A 17,868-nucleotide genomic window follows, 5' to 3' on the forward strand; every position below is an offset into this window, starting at 1 on the left:
CCCTCATTTTTAAAAATCTGAAATTATGATTTGATTGAGAAATTAATTTTCACTCGGTGGATTGATTTATTTCACGAAAATAAAAACTAAAAATTTCAAAAAACGTTTCTCATCTTGTTTCATAAGAATGGAACTTTGTATTGAACCGGGAGTCTAGTGGCCATCCGTCCTGAATTTTGACGCCAAATCCAACACTTTTAAAAGGTTACTCAATCAATAATGTTAAAATTCAATGATGTAGCCTAGTTTTATTTCTAAAGAGACAAAAAAAACATACAGTAAACTCTCGATTTTCTGCACGCGGCTTATCTGCAGGGCAGATTTTTTAGATATTAATAAACATATTTGCTTATCGAGATGTAATATAACAGTGCAAGCAGGGAAAGCATGCAGCTCACCTTCTCATATGTTCTTCATCTTTATAATTATTATCCATACATGGTCTTCTGGTATTTGAGATTGAGTGATTTACCACAACCACATATTAAATGCAAAAACTCCTTTAACACACAGAAAATATATTTAATTACAAGAACTACATTGATATACTACACATACCTGCCAGCCTCTGAAACTCAAAAACCAGAAGATCAAAGTTCAAAAAACAGAAGATTATTAAAGAAAACAGAAGATTTTTGACCGACGTATATTTGCATTAGATTCATTTTTTCACTGTAAAAATTTAAAGAATTTTATCAAGTAAAAGACAAATTGAATTCATTAATATGATTTAGCATTAAGTTTATTTAACTGCTAACAATCATTGATAGTATGAAAACAAATTGTGTCTTTAGCACTGTCATAGGTGGTACAAATATTACAAAAGCATATGAAGTTAAAATTTTAGAAAAGTCCATATCAATTAAGTTTGTTAAAAATCCTAATATTGCTAAATAATATTATAATTTATTACTGCTGAGTCGGTTAACAGTTGCTTTTTTGGCCTTCAAAAGCATATCTTTCTTAAAGTCCATAGCATGACATGGCACATTATTTATCATCTTGCAATCTGTATCATTGCCACCATCAGTTCCAACTGAAAATGGCAATTTTTGCAGGGAAGTTACGATTTCTACAATTCTTTCAGAGGCAAAAACACCAACTATTGCAGAAGTTTTAATTCGTCCACAAGCATATTTTTTTGCAATATTGGAGTCACTAAACATTTTCTTGAATAGTGGACCAGCGTGGTCAGCGACGCTCAACAGTATATTATGCTCCACTAAGAAACTAGTAAAGAGGCATTCCGCATTAATCGCTGAATTGTCCACATTAGTAGTTGTACTGGAGAAAAATCCACTTATTTTCTGCGACTGATTATCATCAATCAGCTTTGCTTTCCTTTATCCACGTGCCTTTGCCGGTTTTGGTGCTGTACTATATCACTTTTACCGCCATAGCATATCTTGAAGTCAGTGGAATATATAGTGCAAAACGGATACGAATCGCCACAATTCGATTTTTTTATCCAGCTAAATTTACATGCATATATGTCTCTATAATGTTGCAGATATTGCTTTTTTTTCTCCATACTTAAAAGGACATTCGAAAAACAAATAAAAGAGTAGCATTGAGTAAAGAAAACAGCGCACAGCTGTGCCTCTACACGACCGTTGGACATTTTAGCGCGTCGCTATTTCCTTACGCTGTGATTCGTCGTTTCCCTGTGCTGTGATTCGTCGTTTTCTTCTTCCCAGGCATGACGTAAGGTTTCGATTGCGATGCTTTTTTCTTCGTTTGAATCGTTGCCATCGCTTAGTAAAATAAGTTCGCAAAACAGAAAAAAATGAGGGAAACAAGTTAAGTTGCATTCGACGAGCACGACCAGATTAACGCAACGACGTCAGCTAATGATAAAGCATTGGAGGTGACGTCATTATTTCAACTGGTGAGCTACCGGTCGCTCATTGAACGCAACCTTACCAAAAACGCAGAAAACGGATGATTTTATTTTCTGGCTGGAAGGACGGAAGATGGTAACGAAAAACAGAAGTCTTCTGTCAAAAACGGAAGAGTTGGCAGGTATGACTACATTCTAGAACAGATGAGAGAGAGAGCACTACTTACTGATTTTTAAATTTATCCCCCTTTCTGAATAATCGGGAGTGTACTTGATATAAATTGCCATGCATCAAACGATGTAACATAGAAATTCTTTTAATTGTACTTGTAATGTTTTAAATATTAGTTTGCAAAAACTTTGTAGTAGGGCTGGGCTATGCATCACCAAAAACCAGTGTGCATTCTACATCATTAAACTGGCTTAGAATTTTTCTTTAAATCAATGCTCCGATGTACAGACACCAGTCCAGGGTTACTGCCGTTTTAATCTCTAATTTTTTCACACCAATTTTAACTAGCAGTGTGTCTATCCAATCTTGTTTAACAATGAAGGTGCGAAATGTTAGACCTTTATTTCTCCCAAAACATGCAAGAGTTGCATATGTGGTCTTAGTTATTGACAAAAGTTATGTTGATGAACTAGTAAGTTTATCATACAGTTATTTTCCAGAAAAAAAGTATAATTAAAAAAGAAAAATAGCAACGAAAAATGCAACATTTATTTTGGTGTTACAAAGAAGTGGAGTTTCTAGCACAGATATCACACAGGTCGGTAACTCTAGTGTCACCGACTCCCCCTTCTCCCCAAAAAAAAATCTTTATAAATGTTTTACATAAATATAAAATTTATAGATTTTCAGAAACTACTCAGTTCTATTTTTGTGGCATAACAAAAGTTTGGAAGACAAATATAAACTTCGAATCCATTTTATGCAAAATTTGTCCTAGGTGACGTATGCACCCCCCCCCTCCTGCAATATTGGGCACTCTAATTTTGTTAAATTTTTTAGATTAAATATAGATTAAGATATGTTGGTGGAAATTTTCAAAATTGAAGTTTTTATATTTTTTTATAAACTATGAAATCCTCTTTGAGTGTCACCTGGTAACTGATTACAAGGAACCTTTTTTTAATGGAAGAATATGTGAGCTTTTGAATGACTTTGCATCATTTACTTGCGTCTTTTTGAATTGAAAAAACTGGCTCATTATTAATCTCAAAACTTGTCTTCCATATTTTACACTAACATGTGCTTTTTCACTGCTTTATAATATAATGAATTGCTTTCTGGTACCAAAACCTGTTAATTTGTATCTGGCATGATACGTAATTTTGAAACCTTGTATATATTTATAAAACTTAAACAAGCCAGTTTTTTGGAAAAAAAAAATCTTACGTCATGATGCATCGCTACATGGCGATGCATCGCTACATGGCGATGCAAGGTTGGTGATGCATCACGATGTAGAAATTCCTACATATCCCAGCCCTACTTTGTAGTTATTTCTAAATGCTGAGGCATTTATCTATTAATTTTTGGCTTTCATTTCTTGTTTTTTTGCCATCAATAAGTTTTCCCCATCAATTAAAATGTTGAATATTGATTTTTTATATGCTTTTCTGTGTTCTTTTGAAAAAGATTTTATATTTATTTTTTATTTTCTTTCTTACATAGACTAATCCTGCTGTAAAGCATGCTTATAAACATGTAAGTTTTGTTATCAGTTAGTTAAGTTTTCTTTTAAGTCGTGCACATTCTGAAATTATTTTCTTCATAAAAAAATTATTTTGTTTATAATTTTGAGTTTGAAATTTTATTTTTTGCACATTAGGATTAAGTTTATCACCAATGAATAGATAAACAAATAATTTTCTTGCATTTTTTAAATTGATATAGTAATTTTTGTAAGCAAATGCTTATTCAGTCTTAATCTTTCCTTATTTCTTGTGTATACATTTGCTGTATTTTCTGTCTAATTTTGCTATTCTTTTTGCAGTTTTTGTAATTTAGCAATTAATTTTAACTTATTAAACAGAAAATTTTTATAAATGTTAATTATGTAATTATGTGGCTTGAAAATTAAATGTCTTTTGTTATTGCCTCAAAAATACATCATTTTACAATAAAACAGAATACATTTCATTAGATTAATAATGTGATGATCTTCTTTCTTTAAGTACCACGTCAATAATTTATTTTCTATTTAAAATATTTGTTTATCAAGTATATGTTGTTGGTGTGCTGAAGGTTCTTTTCCCCATCATCTCCTTATTCATCAAAAGTTGTAATATTTGTAAATAAATTATTGTTTAAATATTTTATAATGAAAGGTGATCTTTTTTTAGGTCTTAGTAAAATAAAGATACTAAAGAAAATTCTTTGATACAATCCTAAACTTCCATAAAAATTTGGTATAAAATTGCTGCTTGAGATGTGTAAATATTTTCTAATTAATGATGTTTACAACTTGTCTTTGTGAAATTTCTAACCTGGTTTTAGAACCATAATTTCAACTCAAATATTAAATACAATTTGAAGGAAATACTTTCTAAAAAAAATATTACAGTTGGCTTTCTGTTTAATGATGCTCTATTTAACGACTTTCTTAATTTAACTACGGCTTTTCAAGGTCCCAGATGGTTCACTACAGTGTTAAAAACATGCTATTTAAGGATGCTTTCTAAGTAAGGACGATTTTTTGTGGTCCCTTGAAAGTCGTTAATCAGAGAGCCAACTGTATATGTTTTAAGAACTGAAAATTTCCAAACTTAGTTATTAATGAATTTCAGTGAGAAGTTTAAAATTTTTTTTTACCGTTATTTGTGTTTGGTATAAACTGTGTCAGGGATTTGACACAGTTATTAATTTCGAGTTCCTCTCCCCTTTCTGTTATTTCTAACACTTGGTGCAGTAATTCTCTTTTTATTTGACAGGTCAAGGATCGAGGCAAAAGGGCCTATAAAGATTTCAGGTCGAAAATTCAAGACATTCAAAAAGTTTGTGATATTTCGATAGTAATTTAATTTAACAATCTGCATGCTAATAATTATAGTAAAGTTCTGATTTGATATGCCTTTAAAACTAATACTATATTTGTCTTGATTTGCAAGTTCATGCTTCACTAGTTTTTATTATTCCTTTTAATATAGCATCCCAGCCAACCTGACTTGAGATTTGATTCAAATTTTGACAAACCTAAAAGTGCTCCATCAAGTCCAACCATGCCTCGAACTAACCCTTTTCCTAACAAGGTACAAGAAGTGTTTTAATGCTGAGGGGGGAAATATGTTGATACAGGGGTGCAACCAGAGGAGGGGCCCACAAGGCCCGTACCCCTCCCCCTTAGAACGTTAATTTGAACAACTTTCAAAAATACTCTTTTTTTTATTCAAACTAAGATGAACGCGCTTTGAGAAAACTAAGTGGTTCCAAAGTAAACAGGGACGATGAGAAGTCATTTAAAACTTCCCCCTCTCTCCTTTTCAGCATTTATTTTTTCTGTAGTTAGGAACACATCGTTCATAACACTGTCTATTTCTTCTGCTACAGCGGAGCGATCGTTTTCAACATTGCGCCGTCTCAAGTCCTATTTAGGAAGCACAATGATGCAAGAACGCTTAAATGGATTAGCACAGCTCTGTATCAACAAAGATATAGTTGTACAACCAGATGAAGTTATTGAAGAGTTAACCAAGAAACAACAACGGTTAAACTTTGTATTGTAGACAATGTGTTCCTTTTTTTTCTTCTTTCCTTGAATGATTTTAAAAATATGAATAGTTTAGAGCTTTTGGTGATAAAAATTTGTGTGCATTTTGATTTATTTCATTAATATAGTAAACGAATTAATAACAAGTATTGATTTTCATTTATTAATTTGAACATCTTACCGCCATACTGTTGTTTCAAGTACTTTAAAGTTTATTCTTAACGTGATTTCAATTCTGGCATAAGAACAATTAATGTTTTTGCAACAATTTTTGAATAAATTGCAAAACTTATACAATTTTAGTTAATTTTACTAAATAATATTAATAATAAGAATAATTATATATTGATGTAAAGAGAGAGAAAGAGAATGCTGATACAGTGTTGTGAAAAAAAAAATTGTGCCCCCCTAAAAATATTTTCTGGTTGCGCCCCTGTGTTGATATTTAAAAAGTATTTTAGCCTTTTTTTTTTTTTTTTTTGACTGCTTTTTCATTCTATTGTTTTGATAAACTATATTGCATGTAAAATGTTTCAGTGCACTTTTGGATTTTAAATAAGTGTTTCAGTGCACTTTTGGATTTTAAGTAAGTATTTCATCAATTTTATGACATACCTGTATTTGTAATTAAGAAGCTGCTTTGGATGCACTTTTCTGTACATAAAATTCATAAATATATTACTCAGGGATGAAGTGAATATTTCTTTCCGTGTTCTTTCCATTTTCTAAATATTTCATTTAGAGCGTCATAACTTAAACTAAACATTTAGCTTTGGGTGAATAAATGTTGTACTGTGTAATAAGAAGTAAGATAAAAATGAAATGCAAATAAGCTTTTACAGTTAATACTTTAAACAGAATATCTACCCAACTGGAAAAGCTGGATGATGTGGAAAAGTAAGATAAAGTTTTCAGATGCCTGAAAATCTAGGAAAAGTTAGGAAATTTCAATTACTTAAAGAAAATCAGAGCATCTTTTGATTCCTGAGTTTTTTTTTTTTTTTTTGTTTGTTTTGTGTAATCTATAATGTACTTGCATTTTTATTTTATTTTAAAAAGGTTTTTCTTAACTCCATTCCTTTTTTGTCCATTTCATCACGAATGAGGTTATGAGGTTCTACCCTTTTCTACAAGCTAAATCACCATGCGGTACACTAACTGAACTTAAAAGCTTTTGGTGCGGTGACCTTTTGTTAGAATCATCTGCAATAATAGCGTTTTAGATATCAAAGACTCAAAAGTTCATCATTTGCAACCACATGAGATGATAAAAATTCTGAAAACATATTAAATCATTACCCCTGATGTATATATCTATTTAACCCCAATAACCATCTATATTTAGTAAAAAAACAAGTAAATATATGAAAAAAAAAATTTAAGTACATGCAAAGTGCGGCAACTTTGTACCTGTGAAGTACTTATTTAAATGTAAGTTTTAGTACATAAAATCAGTGCATGTATGTTTGTCTTTTAATTTTGTTTGGAAAATGTTTTTCTTAACTCTTTATTAAGTTGTGAACAGACTTTTTTTTATGATCAGACTCAGTTACTAACATTGCAATTTTTGTATACTTTTGTAAGTGGTTTTTTTTTTGGTGATTGTTGTATATAAGTATCATGAATATAAAAACGTGAAGTTTAAAAAGTGAACTAGAATAATATCCATAAATAAAAATAGAATTGGGATAAATTTTAAACAATGTAAAAATATTTTTATAAATTAGTGATATACAGGGTGTCTACCCTAAAAGTGGACCAATAACCAATTCCTAAACCGTTAGAGATAAGCGTTTAACTCCATTTTGAAGAAATCTTTAAATTGTGCAAGGACTCGAAATTCTTGAAATTTTTGTCAAAAAATCAAATTTTGAAAAAGTTACAAAATTTAACTTTTTATAAAGTCCCCCAGTCCTTGCAGTGATGTTTAGTAAAACTTTCCGGACACACTAACATTTTTAACTAAAAAAAATTACTCTTCTAAGACCAAAATTGACCGAATTATAAAGTTTTGAAAAATCACTATTTTCAAGAATTTTATGATGTCAGCGAGATAGCTTTTAACGGCACGTATGCGAATTGACAAAGTGTGTTAATAGGCAAATTGTGTAATTGGTTCTTGTTATCAGGAAGTATTATTAGTGGCTGAAACGACTTTGTGAGTGCTGTTTATTAGCTCAAAGGTCTATTTATGATTTTTTTTTCTTTTGTCGTTTTATTTTAAGAACCTCTTATTTTCATTCGCAAATATCTTTCTTTTTCAAATAAAATATTATTTATTGAACAATTTTTTTTTTAATTTTTTTTAAATTTAATGTCAGAGGATTTTTTCTTTAGTCATATGACTGATTATCCTATGTTTACTAGGTCATCAAATTATCAAATACTGTCGAGACCACTTAATGGGATAGTGGGATGGGACCTTTTGATGGGATCCACAAAAACTTATTATTTTAAGCGGGCTATTCCATAAAAAAATAGACACCAACAGTTTTGCACATTGAAAATAAAAATGAAAATAAATGAAATCTGTTAAAAGGGAAAAAAAATAGTATCTCAAAATTATCGTCTGCCGGCTGAAATGGAAAATCAGAAGTTCTAAGTAAAAATTTTTAAAAACTTTTATGGTTTTCCCTATTTTTCAAACATACATTTTTAAAATAGATATAGATATTTTTTTAATAGATACCCATAGATGGCTGGGTAAGTTTAGTTCTATGAATTCCTAATAGATGCCGGGATAATTCAACTCATCTAGAGGGCGCCAGCCAACAGTTTCGATCTCAATAACTGCGAGGAATCATGCCACGCGGCTAGCAAACTTATTTTTGAATGCATTTTTTTTTGAAAATCAGGTACATAATTTGATTTTGTAATATTTTTCTATTGGGTTTTGTTTTCCTTATTTCTTCAATATCTGTTTTTGTTCTTATAGTTGAAATAGTTACTTATCTAAGTAAATAATTTGATTTGCCGTATTATTCAATTGTGTTGTTCTTTATAACGTTTTTATTATAGGGATTGTTTATTCGGTGAAACATTTTAAATTGCAGAAAAAAACTGCTTTATTAGCTAAAGGGCAGGCTTATGGTTGCGTATGTACTTGCGGCGTTAAGCGATAAACTATACATAGGAAGGATTTTTTTAATTTTAAAGCTGCTGTCAATCTTTTTATGTTTTTTGGCGAATAGTTTTAATTTCCAAAGAGACTAATTGTTTTTTTGAAAAGGTGTGTCTGCATTTTAGTTGAAGAAAAATGACTATTTCGCATCAGAAAGGGGGGGGGGGAGTGGACATGGATTTTTTAAATTCAATGGACTTCCTTTAGATTCTTGACATGGGCATCACCGTGCGGGTACTGCTAGTAAGCTATGTTTTGTCATTGCAAACCAAAAATAAATTTTTTCCACTGCCAGATTATAAAGTCATTACTAAATTAATACAAACATAGAAAGTTTGAACATTTGTGCAAGTGTGCTTTAAGATAGCATAGGAAAAATTAAAATAAAATAAAAATCATTGATTTTTGAAATTGTTCAAGTTGGAACCATTGGTCCTGTTGACATGGAATAACCCAAACTTCTGCCATTTTAATGTTCAGATATTTTCATCCATGTTACAAATGAAAATTTGTTAAGGAATGCTAGAATTCTGATATTTTTTAATTGTCGTGAAGGAAAGTTAATCAGTGGTGTAGTACTATATATTTCTGATAATGATAATAGATATTTAACATGTAAAACTAATACTTAATCTTTATTTTGTAAATTTTTCATCAGAAAGTTTTTATTTTTAGAAAACATATTACCTTTATTCTTTTATGACTTTAATTACTGAATTACTTTCAAATAATGTTTTTACTGGTTAATGAAGTTAAGCATTTGTAATTTCTTTAAATTGTTTTAATAATAACTTATTTGAATCTGATTATTAACCATTATTTTAGAGAATATCCTACAACCATAGTAATAACAGCAAAATGGGTGTTTTGGATGAAATTAATCTGGCCAATCCTGTCTCTGGGTATGAATGTTATTTTAATATTTAACATACGTTTATTTTAAAATTAATTTCAGAATAAATTTTACTCAATGAAATTTAAATTTTTAAATTACAGATGTTTTATAAGCTGCAGATAAAACTTTGTATTCATTTATTTTGTAATTTGATAGTCTCTTATTACAATTTTTGTTCTTCTGTACTATAACCTATTTAATGCTATGAAAACGAAGTTTTTCCCCCAGGCATTGTGTTCAGGGTGGGGTCAGATGAGGGAATTCAGGGAAAAGTCAGGGAACTTTATAAATCAGGGAAATATCACGGAATTTAAAAAAAAAAAAAAAAAAAAAAAAAAAAAACACAAATTCTGGAAAAATTTATTAAATGAAGAAACAAAACATTTTTTTATTTTGAAAAATTAAGTACCTGAATTCCTTACATATTTTCCACCAATTATCTGTTTTAAAAAATGTAAAATAAATGAGGTGTGAAAGAAATATTTGTTTTTAAATCAATACTGATAAAAGCTTAAAAGTTATTAATTCTTCATGTTTTTAATTTAATTGATAAAATTGAATAAAAATCAAAGTCAACTTCCTGTTTTGCGATTGTATTATTCATTATTCGCTGTCGCCTCAGATTTTACAAAGGTGTTTTTTTTTCAGACTTTAAAATTCTTTTATTTTAAAACCAAGTTATATTTATACATATATTTTGTTTTTTGTATTTCAATGATGTTTGCTTCAAAAGTAACCTAGGGTCTTTTTTCAACAAATAATGAATCATTTGAAATTGAGTTACCTTGTTTACATAAGTATAGATATTTTTTATTAATTTAAAATAGTTAAAATGCTGGAGTCATTCATTAAACCCTAAGTTCTTGATTAGAGAATAGCTCAATATGACTGGTCGTTAAAAGGCTTCAGTTTGTTTCACATAAATATGTCTATTATTAACGTAAGTAAAACTACTTCTATACTTTCGCTATCGATTGTTATTCTTGCAGCAAAAACTATACTGCTTGAAAATTTAGTCAAAAATTATTTTCATATCAACTTTTTAGTTTTATCATGATTAAAAAGAGTGGTTTTAATAGTTTCTTAGAATTCTTATACTAACTGGTTAGAAGTAAAGTATTTGTTTTAGATTTCCTATAATATTTCCCTCTAGATAGTGTAATATACTATTTTTGCTATATATATATATATATATGTATAAAAGCACCTTTTTAAAATGTATTTTTAATTAATAGCGTTTTAAACACTGCATTTTATTCAATATGCAGTTGTTTTCAAGTAGGGCAAAGAAAGGAAACCATCATCATTTGTAACATAGGTCAGAGAAATTTGGTAAACTTGATCTGGGAAAAGTGCGGTAAATTTTTTTCACAGTTTCAGTCGCCACCCTGTGATATATATTTAGGTCATCAAAACTTAGACAATAATAACTGAAAAATTATTGAAATTTTATTAACTAATTTTTTTTTTACTCAGGTTTTTAAGTAGTTGCATGATACTTTAACATTTCTTTGTTTGTATTTTCTAGAATTCGGCGCTATAAAATGTTGACTGTCGATGAACTGTCTTTTCCATCTGAAGAATCGTGTGAAGGTAGCAGCAGTCCGAGTATTCAGCATATTGACATGGATTTGATGCAAGATTTGCATGAAATCATTTATCGAAGATGTTCTGTTTCTAGTGATAATTTGAACTCTTTTGGAATAGAAGATATAATACAAGAAGAAAAACCCAAAGTAAGAACTTTCTTGTCTATCAACAACTTTTTAACACTGATAAAAGTTCAACTTTCAATTTCATAAACAAAAGTAGAAATTCTTAACTGCTTCAGATAAAAGCTGTTTTAAGCTCTCAAGCTAAGCTCTAGCTTTGATCTAAAGCACGGCTTAGTCTTTTCTATACATGGTTTTTATCAAGAAGTTTTCCCAACCATGTGTGAAGCAAATCTGCCTAAAAGTTCAAAATCGATATTGCCTTAAGTTTCTCCAAAGGTACTAAACTTGAGTTTTTTGAACTGTTCAAAGTTGAACGAAAAATTATTCAAGTTAAAAAGTATAATATGGGAATGAAGTGTCCTGGCTGAAATCTTTGGAACAAAAAAAAAAGTTTATTTGAATCAGACTCTTTGCTCAAAAGTTATTTTTGGGACATACAAACCAACAGACACACATTTTCCACTTCTTTAATTTCAAATTTTTGAGTATTTATTTGATTATTTTATTTTTATTTCTGACTTTTATTTTTGTTTTTAGCAATATTTTTTTGATACATTAAGCCTCCTCTCATGCATTTTTTTTCTTTCATTGACGTTTATGGGAAAGTGGTTAAAAAAAAGCATCTTGGAACAAAGTTTGTTGAATAGTCAAATTTTGGATTACTGCTTTACCTTTAAAAAGAAAAATTGTATTTTTAAATCTTTCCTTTCTGATTTTTGAATGATTGTAAAATTACTGGATATGTTAGGGTTTATCATTAATTACTTTTTTCCCCCCAAAGATGCAATTTTTTTTATTATTATTACAGTAGAATTTTTTTTTTTTTTTGAATTTTCATTTGTGCCATTAATTATCATTTCTGTTTTTTAGGTAATTTTGGGATTTGCAGATTCTTTTTGTGGCCCTAATGAACCTTTCTTACCAACACCTATTCCTCCTCCTAGATCGAAAAAGAATGCAAAAACCAAAACTAATATTCAGCCGAGTACGGACTTGTTTTTGGAAAAATCTACTCCTTGTAGACATGAAGAATCTTTAATCCAGTTAGAATCTCTCGATGACGTTTCCCTTTTTGATCCATTGAAAGAAAATAATGCCAAAGATTCCGATCTTCTGAACTTCCTTGCTCCAAAAGGGGTTACCGATTCTCGAGTCAGAGAACTGCAGAATACGATTCAAAATCTGACATCCGGCACATCTCCGCATGTAAATAATTCTTCTATGAGTTACTTTCCTAATTCTCCTTACTTCACTCCCAGGATTCCCCAGCAAAATATGGTTTTACCAAGATATTCTGTGCCATCCCAGTCAACATTAAGTAATTCTGTCCCATCAAATGATTCAACACGTTTTAGAGCATCTGGCATGGAACAAAGTACAGCTGATATCAAGCCACCTTTACCGCCAAAAACTAGACCTTCTAACTCAACATTTTTTGTTGGAAATACAGTATTGTCTGACACTGAGAAAAATTTGCTAGATGATTATGGACTAAGCAGTTCTCCCATATTTCAGAAAAGTCTCACAGAAAAATCTGAAGTGTCTAACAAATCTGACTGGCTTTCAAATTCTCAGAGTAAAACTAAGTTAAATAACCTTGATCCCCTTTCCCTTTTGAATGGAATAGAAAAACTTAGCCCTAGGTCTAACAGAAAGGAACTCAAAAATCAACCAACATGGCAGAAATTCACATAATTATTTTAATGTTTTATAATTTTTATTTGGTCAGTTGTTTGTCTTACAATTCAGGAAGGGGAGTACTAAGGGGGTTCAGATTCATCGAAAACTTGATTCTTTTTTAGAATGGCATACAAGAATTGTTAATGCTCAAAATTTTTCATTACCAGTTATTCATTTGGTTTTGATTTTCAAATCTTTTGTAAAACTGTATCTGTTAAAGAAAGAATTTGGTGTATATATTCAGAATCATTTCATCATCACAAATAGTTTTATTCATCAAATAGAAATTGTATGGTTGGTGAGTTCTTATCTGAAACTGTCATTCACACAATAAAAACATTTATTCAACTGTGCAGTAGATTTCAAAGATCATACATTAACAAGTTTATTTATACTTTGGTTTGCTGATGAATATACTTTTTATTTTCAATGTTTTCACATGATTTTTGCTTATTCATAGTCTTTTGTTTGGCATTGGAGATGATTTTGAAAATTTTCAATAAAATGAATAATAATTAGTCTACATTACAGTATTTCATTAGTATCAACATCGATTTTATCCAACTTTGTAGGAAAATAGGAATTTTTTTGTTTCCATAAAACTTAATATTGTTTGATTAAGATTGAAAATGAGTAATATAACTTTTTAAATGTTTTTCCCTTTACTTGTCTGCTTTGGAAATTTAAAAAAAAAAAAAAAAAACATACATTGTAATTGCTGTTCATGCATGATACAAATTACAAATGAATAACATCATTTGTATATTTTATTGCAGTTGTTACATTTTTTATTTTCATGCAATATATATATTTTTTAATGCTTTCAAACTATTATTTACTGTGCTACTAACATTTTTATAGGGGTTACTTTTAGAGTGTTTTTGATCTCATTTGGAGGGGGTGGGCAGAAGGGCACTCTCGTGTTGGGGAAGTGCTCTGTAGTATTTGAAAGGGTATGCCATCACTCTCTCTTGGAAAGGGTGTGCCACGTGTACTCAGTGCTCTTTTGCATGAGCATTTATTAGTGAATTTATTTAATTCCGGTTGGAGAGTATTTCCCATCATAAAAACTCCTAGAAACAGCTGCTGTACTTTTATTTCAACCTGAACTATACCATACATGAATAGTCTTAATTTAATCATTGCTGCCTTTCGTTTTCAAAGTAAATTCTGCTATGCATAAATTACAGTCGGAGCCCTGAAGATTTTAATTTGTGCAGATTCTCAAACGAGAAATTGAGTTAACTAATTGGAAGTAATTAATGTCAGGAAATGAGTTTTATTGCCTTCAGCAGTTAAAAGCTATGGTAACTGGTTACTGGTTGTTTAGGATTGAGTAACGTATTTATCTTTCTAACGTTAATGAAGATCATCCATCATTGTATTTACTTAGCAAAACTTATCGAACCTTTAAAAATAAATAAATACCTTTGCGCAGAAAAGTAAAAAAATATATATATATAACAATACTAAATCACACAAAATTTGAGATTACTGCATACACATGTTTCAAGGCTTCAAAGAATCTGTTTTTTTCAATGCAAAAAACTGAGCTTTTGATGTAAAGACAGCCAATAAAAAGTTTGTCTTTACATCTTTTATTGGATGTCGTTGCACCCAAAAGCTTATTTTTTTGCATTGTTTAAGGGGTTCCTTGAAACCTCGAAGCATGTGTATGCAATAATCTACAAATTTTATGCAATTTAAGGTGGTTGTCACATTTTCTTTTTCTTATCAAACCTTGTCTACCAAACAACTAGTCTTATACATTACTTCAATTTGTTTATGCTTTTTCACAATTTGCCCATTTTGTTGCAAAGTGCATTCTCATTTTCTGAATTTCATAAGATTGAAATTATACTTGTTTTGATTTGACTTTCATTGTTCTCAACTTAGTTATTCAAACACAGAATGTGTTTTTTTTTTTTTTTTTTTTTTTGGTAGGTGTGCAAATAATTATTACATGCATAAATATTTTTACTATTTGAACAATACCTGTCAGTGGCGGCTTGTGCCTTGAAAAAGTGAGGGGGCCAGATCATAGATGCACTCCCCCCGCCCCCCGATAAAAAAAAAAGAATTTTTTAAAATGTTGTTTTTAATATAAACTTTCTTAAAATAATTATTCTTCATCAAAATAATTATTTCTGTTAAATAAATAAAATAAAATTCATTTTAAAAACAGGATAAGTCAAGGGCGCCCATATGCATAATTTTTAGAACGGGGGGGGGGGGGGCCTCATATATTTTCCCCATGGTTTAACTGGATATTTTCCCCGTAGAAACCAATTCAATACAGATTAGAGTTATTGAAATTTGACATTTTTAATAACTTATTCATTAATTGCTGGAGAAGAAATGTTTTTACAATTTTGCAAAGAAAGAAGTACTAAAAGCTAGGAAGTTCTAATTTCAAAGGGGGCGGGGCTTGAGCCCCCACTTGCCTCCCATATTGGCACCCTTTGCAAGGTACAAAATACTTAATCTACTAAGTAAATCACAAAAGATATTAATAGTATCATGTTTATGTCCATGATTGCCGGCAGGGTGATGCACTCTCATCCGCTGACTTTCAAAAATAAGATTTAATTAATCAGATAGGGGAACACTACAAATACATCACGAAAATAATTAATCTCACATTTGTGTCTAGTACGCTTTCCTGCGCTGCAGCATGCCTCCCTTGCTGCACCGGTCGGGTGCTGCATGGGAGGGCTTCGGAGGAGGAGGGGGATCACTTTCACCCCCTTTCTGTTCAAAATAAATAAAAAACTTTTAAAAGCAATATTAATCTAATATATTTAAATAGAAATCGAATTTTTAATCTTTTAATAACTAATTATTTTGAATGAGTAAAATTAATTTTATTTTGAGCAATGCCAAACTACAAAAGTGTAAAAATATTGTGATTAGAGAAATATGAAAAAATTATAACTTATATAATTAACGTTAACAAAGATGAAAATACATCTCATCTTACCCTTTTGCATATGAATCTGGCGACGCCCATGGGGCAGACTCAGATTTTTTATCCAGACAAAAGAGAAAAAATATCTAATTTTTTTTATTTTTTTAAAATTATTGATAACTTGTCACATTTTCTTTAACAGTTCATGAGCAGTAATTTAAAACAAGTAATAATTTCTGTGTAACAATGGAAAGACATTTTTTGAATTAAAAAAATAATCTTGTAACAATACGTATATTAGGGTGTCCCAAAAAAATGAAAGTCGTTTTTTTAAAACGCATATCCTCTTATTTTTTTCCTTTTATATCAAAACCGTTGGAAAAAAAGTTTCATGCAATTTGAAGCACGGTAACCCGTGCCGACTTGCGCCTAAAGGTCTAAACGTGTAAATAGCACATGTATTCATATAAGCAAGCGAATGCTGGCGACGCGATATTTTGCAAAGCTCAAAACAGCTGTAAATAGTGCACAGAAAACAAATGAAAACAGAAAAACATATGTTGGGGGGAGGGGGGCTTATCCGTAGTAATTTGCAAACCGTCAAACATGTCAGTACGAATACATTCCGGTCAGCGAGCGCAGTATAGTCCTTCCATAGGGAACGAAACATGGCAGTGGAATTGCAAAGTTTGAAAAAAGGGATATTTTTAATAGGAGTCGTAAAACACCAAAGTACGGGCTTTAAACTTCCCTCTAACGGACAAGTTCTGTCGGTTTTGTTTTATAACATTCGAGAAGTAAATTTAACCATCAGTGAAAGTGCAAATATCGCTATTCGGGAATGCATCATCTTTTGGGAAAAGGCACGCATTCCCACCAAAAAATAAATTGCTAAATTGTGTGAATAAACTTAAAAACCTGTATCAAATCTAGAGAGACTTACAAAAAAATTCAGAGAAACTGCAAGAAGTATTCAGGCAGCGCCAACAAGAATTTTCAAGTAATTTAAACAATTGATTCTATATTGCACATGCTGATACACTTCGGTTAATCAAAATAGAGGAAGATGGGACTGTTGCCTGCTTTGAGTGCTCAAAAATCAAAAGAAGATCGCTTATCTATAGTTATTTTATATGGATGTGACGGAACAACTCATTGCTGAGTCTAAACTGGATAATTCCACAGGAAAAGAACAAACAAAGGCTGTTTGAAAGGCAGTTTTAGATTGGAATCTCGAAGACAAAGTTAAGTTGTGATATTACAGCTTCCAGAACAGGTCCTTTAAGTGGTTCTTGCGCTATTCTTGAGCAAAAATTTGATAGAGAAAAGCTTTCCTTTGCTTGCCGCCATCACGTATATGAACTGATCTATCTCACTTAAATACAGTGCTATGGAGGAGCTGCGGAGTTGTTCCGAACTGTACCCTAACCTGGAAAATTTACTTGACTTTTACCGTGCTGAACTTACTAATATTACGCTCAGAGATGACTATCAAGAGTTGACAGAACTGCCTATCATATTTTTAGGTGGATATACCGGAAAATGAATTTAAAAAAAGACCACCGGGAGTCATGCACAAAGCTCGATAAATGGCTCGAGCGATTTACTCCCTAAAACTATTCTATTTAGTTCACAACTAAAATTAGATACGAAGGAAAATGAAGCATTGTTTGATGTCTGCTTTTTTGTAGTGACAATATACGTGAAACCATGGCTTCAATGCATTTTGACAGTCAAAGCACCCAAAAAAGATTTGTGCTTTTTGATAAAAGTGTACGAAAATGTGGACCCAATTATCTCAAAAGCTGCTCTACAAAAATTCATCCAGCTTTTATGGTATGGTCAATAATATTTCATTCCTTTATGTGAAAAAGACTGTCTCAAAGCTTAGTGCAGTAAACGATGCAGCTGAAAGAGCGGTAAAAATGATGCAGAACTTTCATGGTTTGCTAACAGCTGATGAGGAACAAAAACAATCTGTTACGTTGTGTTCAAG

The 17,868-nt window shown here is 30.7% G+C and overlaps 1 protein-coding gene across 1 annotated transcript in view; it reads left to right on the forward strand.

Moving 5' to 3' along the window:
• Nucleotides 1–13,034, forward strand: part of LOC129222527 (DENN domain-containing protein 1B-like) — a 50,461-nt gene extending 37,427 nt beyond the window's left edge. The window contains 6 exon segments of the mRNA XM_054857038.1: nt 3,519–3,551; nt 4,778–4,840; nt 4,994–5,095; nt 9,500–9,576; nt 11,098–11,305; nt 12,155–13,034. Coding sequence (XP_054713013.1) covers nt 3,519–3,551; nt 4,778–4,840; nt 4,994–5,095; nt 9,500–9,576; nt 11,098–11,305; nt 12,155–12,979 — 1,308 coding nt within the window. The 3' untranslated portion in view covers nt 12,980–13,034.
• The last annotated feature ends 4,834 nt before the right edge of the window (nt 13,035–17,868 follow it).

This window comes from Uloborus diversus, chromosome 5 (genome assembly GCF_026930045.1).
Source record: "Uloborus diversus isolate 005 chromosome 5, Udiv.v.3.1, whole genome shotgun sequence".
In the NCBI taxonomy this organism is placed as follows: Eukaryota; Metazoa; Arthropoda; class Arachnida; order Araneae; family Uloboridae; genus Uloborus; species Uloborus diversus.